Source organism: Equus przewalskii, chromosome 10 (assembly GCF_037783145.1).
Source record: "Equus przewalskii isolate Varuska chromosome 10, EquPr2, whole genome shotgun sequence".
Lineage (NCBI taxonomy): Eukaryota > Metazoa > Chordata > Mammalia > Perissodactyla > Equidae > Equus > Equus przewalskii.
Genome location: NC_091840.1, coordinates 50,666,727 through 50,673,744, shown reverse-complemented (window position 1 = coordinate 50,673,744; position 7,018 = coordinate 50,666,727). Strand labels below are relative to the sequence as shown.

Sequence of the window (7,018 nt, the reverse complement as noted above, 5' to 3'; positions counted from 1 at the left end):
CATAATCAAAGTTCTGCTAAGGATGTCTGGGAAAGTTTTTTGCTTTGATATAGGCACTGCCCTTTCTTTCTTCCCCTTTTCCTCCTTCCTGCCCACAAGATGGGCTAGAAGTAGAGCAGCCAAAAAGGTGATAAACATCAGGATCAAAATAGGAACCACCTGAGACACTGATGAACTATGTAGTGAAGTCACTACACCACAGACTCTCTTATGATGTGAGAAAAATGAATCCTTTGTAGTTGAGCCCCAGCAGTCAGCCTTCTGTTACTTGCAGCCAAATACATTCTCAACCGATAAACTATGATGGAGTAATATCTACCCCTCTAGGCTGTTCATTAAGGGCAAGGGACTATTTCATCTTTCTTACTATTCTATAAGAGGACTGGAAGAATTTATCAGCACAAATGTCATTCACTATCCAGATATCTCTTCAGCTTTCTTCAAATAGTGAAAGGCAGCAAGTGGCATGGGACACCACATTATTATCTGAAACTATTTGGCTCCTCAGTTCAGACATTTCAAATAGCAGGGGTTACGTGTACTGTTCATTCCTGAAACAAATGTGTGTATCTTTTATCCCATTGAGCAGGCAAGCTTCCTGCAAGAAATGGGCACCTCTTTATTTACCCCCAGTGACGTGTGCCTATAGGAACTAAGGCTTGTGGGAAATATTTGCCCATTGAGTCCTCTGAAGCTGCTATGCTGTACTGAGGACAGGCAGCTTTCCTTTTAATATTCCAACTGCCACCCCACCTCCCTCCAAAACTAAAGAGATCACAAGGACTAGACTCTACACTAATTTCTATTTACTTTCTAGGATTTAGGCCAAGGCATTATTTACATACTTCTCATGCAAATATCCAGTCTTGGATATTTAGAGAACAAGGTGGTGCCTAGTGGAAAGTTTTATACAAAAAAAAAAAAAAAAGAACAAGTAAGTATTCATAAATGAATGTACTCTATTATCTTAAAAATGTGTGATCTTTATTCCTTCCACAGCTCTGTGCCTTACCCCATACACACCCACCCCTGTAATCAGACCCCCTATGAGTTTGTTTGTTTTTGTCTTTTTTTATCCTATCCCACGAGTTTTATTTCTCAAACTACTCTCCTTTCCTGGCATGTACTTGTGGAAAAAATTAAAAACAGGAATAAATCTAATGCTAATAGAATAGTGGCCATGTGGTTTTTCCTTTTTTCCTGATCCTTCCCTCCCATATAAATGTCAAAGCCACCTTTAGTCCTAACCTTTTTAGAACTTGGAAGTGTTTTCCCTCCTCCAGCCTCCTCTCCCTGACTCTATAGACAATTACAGCCACCTGGTGGCCAAGTGGAGAAATGACAGGTCGATTGCCCCGAAAATCTCTGGGGAGAGGAAGAACCTCTCCGGAGTAATTTTTGGTCTTGGCTCTATGGGAAGCAAGGGAAAAAGAAACCTGTGATTACAGCAGAAGATCCAGACATCTATTTCTTAGTCCTACCTTGCCTCCTAGGACACAGCATCCCATCCACTAGTTATTATAAACAGATGAATTCACTTAACATTTGAGTTCATACAATCAAAATTTATTGAGCAGCAGCTGTTTACCCAACGCTGGGAATACAGCAGTGAACAAGATGGACATGATCTCTGCCCTCATGAGCTTACAATCTAGCAGCCAGCCAGCCAATTACATCCATAATTTTAACATTACAATTATAAGAAGTGCTCTGAAATATGCATGGTGCTAAGAGAAGATTTAACAGAAAGTCTTGACCTGCACCAAGAAATCAGAGAAAGTCTCCCTGAGGAAGAAATATTTAGAATCAGCTAGGTGGAAAATGGAAGAGTGTTGCAAGCAGAGAGAACAGTCTATGTGACAGCTCTGAGGCAAGAAGACATTTAATGAACTGAAAGCCAGTCTGGGTGGCTGGAACATAGGGAACAAAGAGGAGTGATGCAAGATGAGATACGCAAGGTCGGCAGGGGGTGATTTCTGCACAGTCTTTGAATTTAGGACGTTATTCCCAAAGCAACTGGAAGCCACTGCAAAATCTGAATGAGGAAAGTTAGATCTTTAGGTTTGTTCTTCAGAGCTCACTCTGCTCTGTGGAGGACAGATGTGGAAATGGGAGGACTGGTTGGGAAGTTTCCACAGCAGTCTAGAAAAGAGGTGATGATAGCTTGGAGAAGAGAAGGGTTCCAGAGATATTTAGGAGATAGAATCTACTTGGAGAGTGTCTGGGTGCGTGAAGAAAGGGATGTTTCTGGCAAGAGATACTGAAGTAGGATCCTCTGCAAGAGGGATGGGTTTGGGCAGATCCCATAGGCACAGGCCCTGAGTCTGGTGCTAAAGCAACAGCATAGCTTTGGTTCTCAAATACTTTAGGGTTTAATTGAGCAGACAAGACACACATGAAACAACTGCAGAACTGATTAAACATCAAAATGATTCAGACAGTTCACAGAGTCTTGGAGCACATAGGGCTGAGTGGAAGCCCTCAGTCTCACAGTGAGTTCAGATAACTGCTGAAGCCAGTACAGATGTCTCCACCTTTGTCCAAGCCTTTCATAGTCAGCCCCTCATAAAACTCCTATGCAGCTCACCCAGTGTCTCACAGGGGCCACCTTGCCCTGCACTGGGCCCTGGTGCCCTCTGCCAGGATGATGCACCAACCTCTCCCTGATTCTTTTTTGCCTGCTACTGTCAGGAATTTCTCCTGTTATTCTCATTCCCCACGCCTGCGTAGGTTAAAGGGGACCAAATCTGGGTACTGCCTCCGATGGTGGTTCTCTTTTGGTCACCAGTTTTCTGACTTCCTGAGCTCCTCTCTAAGGAGGACCCCTGTCACGCCCCCTCTTGCAGAGTTACCATCTTGCAAAGTCCACTGTGCCTCACTTACCTTCCCTAAGAGGCACAGGCCTATCATGAATATACTGTGCCATTTACCTCCTTTTTGCTCCCCCATCCAAAGTGTCCCGATCCGAAGGCCGTTTCCCCACTCTAGTTTTTCCTGGAGTCAGTATATACCCACCTCTTTGCCTCAAAAAAGTCAGAAGAAAATTTGTGCTAGGGATTAACCAGGAAGTATCCCCATAGCTAATGGTCAGCTGACACTTAGCCTTCCCTGTCTCCTCTGGTGCAGCTGAACTCTGCTAACTCCCTTCCAAAGGCAATAACTGCAGGAAAAAAACGGCTGACTACACAATAGGCCTGCAGCTTCCCATTGTGCAATGAGCCTAGGACATTGAGATAGTCCCTTTATGCTGAAAAGAATATGGACTTTGGAATTGGGCAGACTTAGGTTTGCATCCTGGTTACTATCTAGTATACCTTTGTGCTATTAAATCTTGCTAAGCTTCAAAAGACCTATCTGTAAAATAGTAGTTATGGTATCCATCTTATGGGGTAGTCATATCAAACAGTGTGTATACAGCACATAGCATAATATCTAGCCTGAATTACCTGGTAACCATTCACTTCCTTTCTTCCCCTTGGGTTTCACCTGCCAGATACTATTCAGAGATAAGCCACTTTTATATGGCCGGTGATAGACATTTCCTATTCCTGTCTTTGTAAATCCCATCTTCCTGCAGCCATCCCATGTCCATCATTGCCAAAAAAGTTCTTCCATCCCTCACCCCTGTGTAGGACTTCTCTTTCTCTTACTATCAAGAAGTTCTGCCTGAGCTATCCTGTCCTACATCTCCCTCATCCAAGATACTTCATCTTGTAGCATTCCTAAAAATTAGTTCACTTCTAGCATTCTCCCTAACTTTTTCAGAGTAAATTATAATGGACCTGGGGAGTAGGACCTTTACAGTTCAGGAGAGCATAGGAACCACAGGCCAGTTCCCAGAGTGGAATGGAGATCTGGATCCAAGCACCCCCACATCCCCACCTCTTTTCCTACAGGGCACAGAAACAGCCAAACTCAAAATATGTCTTGAGTCTACATGAGCATACATCTCCTTTCCTATAGCTCTGTGAGGTCATCATTGAAGTAGAGCAGTATTGCCGGTGTGTAGAGTGTACTGTCCATAGTGAGAGAGTCAAACTCTTCCTCCTCATCCTGGATCCCATTCTCTTCCAGAGTATAATCCATGTTCAGGTTCTTCCCTTCAAATTTCCATGTGTAGCTGGCAGCATGAGTGTTATAGGGGAGATAGCGGTGTAGGATTTCCCACATTGATTCCAGGGTCCCCACCTGGAGAACATGAAAGCATGCCACCCCCAGAATTCTGGGTGGAACAGGTACACACACACACACACACACACACTCCCCAAGCAAAGGCGAGGAGCCCAAAAGATGAAAGAGCTGGGATCAAAGTGCCTCCCTTGGACGAAAGCAGGTTCAGGCGCTCCACAGTCCCAGAAATGACATTGGAGCTCAAGCAAGCAGTGAATGGCCCCAGAGTCTACCTGTCTTTATGGCAGCTACTTCTAACAAACGGATGGCACTAAAGGGTAAAAGTCACTGCCCCTCACCTCATCCCCACAATAGAGTAGACTAATAAGAGAGTCCAATTGCAATTGCTGTCCAAAACACAGCATGTAAGCTCTTCCCAGGACCACCGTCACTGAGATGCATGAACTGCTGTCCTGGGCTTATGAAGGGGTCTCTAGTACCTTGTGACCCAGCCACTTGAATTCCCAACCCTGGGGATCAGGTGGCCTGCTTTCCTCGGTTTCCCCTAAAAGGGAAGAAAATACAGCTCCCACCGGTTAGGGAGAGCTGATGGCCTGAAGACCTGCTTCGAGATCTGCTGGAATTTCCCAGTAACATGCTCCCGGGCACCAGTTCTCACCTCCAGTGTGTGCTCCTGCGACGTGAGCGTGTTAATGATGCGGATGTTCCGGGTCTTGGCGGACAGTCGCCCCACCTCGTAACGCGACCCCTGCCACCAGGGCATCCCGAAATCATTGGCCCAGTCCGAACGGGGCAGCTGAGGCGGGACGTGCAGAAAGCGGCCCCGGGGGGTGCGGTATCTCAGGGTACCGGTCAGCGGATCTATGTGCTTGCGGATCTTTAAAGCAGGGTTTAGGGGCCAAGAGTGGGAGCAGTCACTATCTCGGTCTCTGGCTAGCCCCTGCTTTTCCTTTCCATCCCTGCTCTCCAGTGCCCCTTCCCTAACCCCAGGTTCCAGCACAACTCACGTCTTTGGTCTTTGGATCAAACCAATGGCTGATGTCCTGGCCCGCAACTTCCACGATGGGTTTCAGCAGCAGGTCTCCTGGGAAGGAGCAGCCGCCGTCAACGCTAGCCACGCTAGAACCAGGCACCCAAACACACACCCCGACGCTGGCCCAAAGGGTCGCCCTTACCCTTGTACGCCTGTGCCAACGGCGTTAGGTCATACACGTATCCCAGGTAAGACACCCAGAGGTCTTCCGGCCGGTTGTGCTGGGCCACCTCGGCCGGCGTGAAATATCGACGCTGGAAATACTCAAAGTCTGGCCCGGCCACTAGGCCCCGGCGCGGCATGGCTCTTGCTCTATTGGTCATCGGGCTCCCTTAGTTGCTTCCTCACTCCTCAGCACGCAGGCATTACTGCATCCTGCCTCTCGTCCAGGAGCTAAGGCTAGCGCGTTTATCCGCTGACATGGAAACCATTGTTCTTTTCCGGCCACCGTCCACTCAGAGGAAACGCTGTGGAGGCGGAGGAGGGTGGGCTGCACGTGCTCACGGGAAACGTAGTCTGATTCCAGCATTCAAGTTAATTGAGTTGCGTTCCTTGTAGTTCTTGGGGAAAGCGAACACACTCCGCTTTAATTCAGAGTGGCCTGGGCTACAGGGGATATTTAGGGCAGACTGTCGCTCGAAGAATAGGGCGATTATAAAAATAGGTATTCTCGCTAAATTCCAATGTTCCTAAAGGATAGGTAAGAAACTAGAGAGGTAAAATCTCTCGCGATATCTTAAGACATCGGGCGTAATAGGCCTCAGTGAGTCACAGCACTGAAAAAGTGGAAGAAGCTCGCGAGATCTCTGCAGTTGCCGAGGAGACGGGGAGGAAGACCGGTGATCTCGCGAAAGAAAAGAGGTGGGGAGCGCTCGCGAGATCTCAGATCGCCGGACCCGAAAGGTTCTTAGGAAGTTGAAGGGCCCGGAGGAGGCCCCAGGGCAAATGGCCGGAGCTGGACCAACCATGCTGCTACGAGAAGAGAATGGCTGTTGCAGCCGGCGTCAAAGCAGCTCCAGCGCCGGGGTTAGCGCAGGCTCAGGTTTTGGGATTGAGGGGCAGTCGGGGAGCAAGATGGGGGGACGAAGGGGGAACTGCAGCTCCCGGCAGGCTCTGGGCTTCATGTGAGTGCCCCGCGGGCTGTCGGGAGCTGTGGTTCCGCGGGTGGGCGGCAGCCGGGGCGGCGCGGTCTCAGCGCGTGTCCCACCCCGCGCAGGACTCAGACGGGGAGCGCGAGGACTCGCCGGCTACGCGCGCAAGACAGCAGCTGGAGGCGCTGCTCAACAAGACTATGCGCATTCGCATGACAGATGGACGGACATTGGTCGGCTGCTTCCTCTGCACCGACCGCGACTGCAATGTCATCCTGGGCTCGGCGCAGGAGTTCCTCAAGCCGTCGGGTCAGTGCCCGGGGAATGCACACCCGCCTGGGAATGCGGCCGAGCCTCACGCAAGGCAGTTCTCCTCCAGTGCTTGTCTGCACCGCTCTTTTTCTGGGGCTGGAAGTCGTGGCCCAGAAAGGGCGGGGCCCACGCTGGCCCGCCTCCCTGATGCTCTGACCCTCCTTTCCAGATTCCTTCTCTGCCGGGGAACCCCGTGTGCTGGGTCTGGCCATGGTACCCGGACACCACATCGTTTCCATTGAGGTGCAGAGAGAGAGCCTGGCGGGGCCTCCTTATCTCTGACCACGATCGCGCGTGCCTTTCAGACTTCATTAAACCTGTAACAGAAGTGGACTGTGTCTGTGTGTAGCTGAGATGCCAGGACAGGGATTACACACTCCATCCCTAGAGGAGGAGGTTTATCCGAGGTCCGGAGCACTCTCAATCTCGACGTCCAGTAGTGCCAAAGGTT

At 49.3% G+C, this 7,018-nt stretch overlaps 2 protein-coding genes across 4 annotated transcripts; one reads left to right on the top strand and one right to left on the bottom strand.

The window, feature by feature from the left end:
• Window positions 1-1,544: 1,544 nt before the first annotated feature.
• CYB5D1 (cytochrome b5 domain containing 1) lies at window positions 1,545-5,849 on the bottom strand. The gene is made up of 4 exons (XM_008543052.2): window positions 5,307-5,849; window positions 5,139-5,215; window positions 4,790-5,008; window positions 1,545-4,188 (listed from the first exon to the last, which is right to left on the bottom strand). Exons 1-4 carry the CDS (start codon window positions 5,485-5,487, stop codon window positions 3,958-3,960), a joined length of 708 nt encoding a protein of 235 aa, XP_008541274.1. The 5' UTR covers window positions 5,488-5,849; the 3' UTR covers window positions 1,545-3,957.
• On the top strand, window positions 5,374-6,895 carry NAA38 (N-alpha-acetyltransferase 38, NatC auxiliary subunit). Of its 3 annotated transcripts, none has more exons than XM_008543051.2 (3): window positions 5,374-6,190; window positions 6,381-6,564; window positions 6,737-6,895. In XM_008543051.2, the coding sequence occupies exons 1-3, from the start codon at window positions 6,110-6,112 to the stop codon at window positions 6,847-6,849; spliced, it is 378 nt and encodes a 125-aa protein (XP_008541273.1). In that variant the 5' UTR covers window positions 5,374-6,109; the 3' UTR covers window positions 6,850-6,895. The 3 variants fall into 3 exon arrangements, with proteins under 3 accessions (XP_008541273.1, XP_070419458.1, XP_008541272.1); XM_070563357.1 differs by having other exon boundaries at window positions 6,056-6,190; window positions 6,360-6,564; XM_008543050.2 differs by having other exon boundaries at window positions 6,150-6,564.
• The last annotated feature ends 123 nt before the right edge of the window (window positions 6,896-7,018 follow it).

Excerpts from the sequence above, each read along its gene's own strand:
- CYB5D1 (XM_008543052.2), bottom strand. The coding sequence starts at position 5,487 with ATGACCAATAGAGCAAGAGCCATGCCGCGCCGGGGCCTAGTGGCCGGG. Across the intron at positions 5,216-5,306 it reads GTTGGCACAGGCGTACAAGG|GAGACCTGCTGCTGAAACCC; the intron begins GTAAGGGCGACC and ends GCTCCTTCCCAG. Across the intron at positions 4,189-4,789 it reads CGCAGGAGCACACACTGGAG|GTGGGGACCCTGGAATCAAT; the intron begins GTGAGAACTGGT and ends CATGTTCTCCAG.
- NAA38 (XM_008543050.2), top strand. The coding sequence starts at position 6,150 with ATGGCTGTTGCAGCCGGCGTCAAAGCAGCTCCAGCGCCGGGGTTAGCG. Across the intron at positions 6,565-6,736 it reads GGAGTTCCTCAAGCCGTCGG|ATTCCTTCTCTGCCGGGGAA; the intron begins GTCAGTGCCCGG and ends CCTCCTTTCCAG.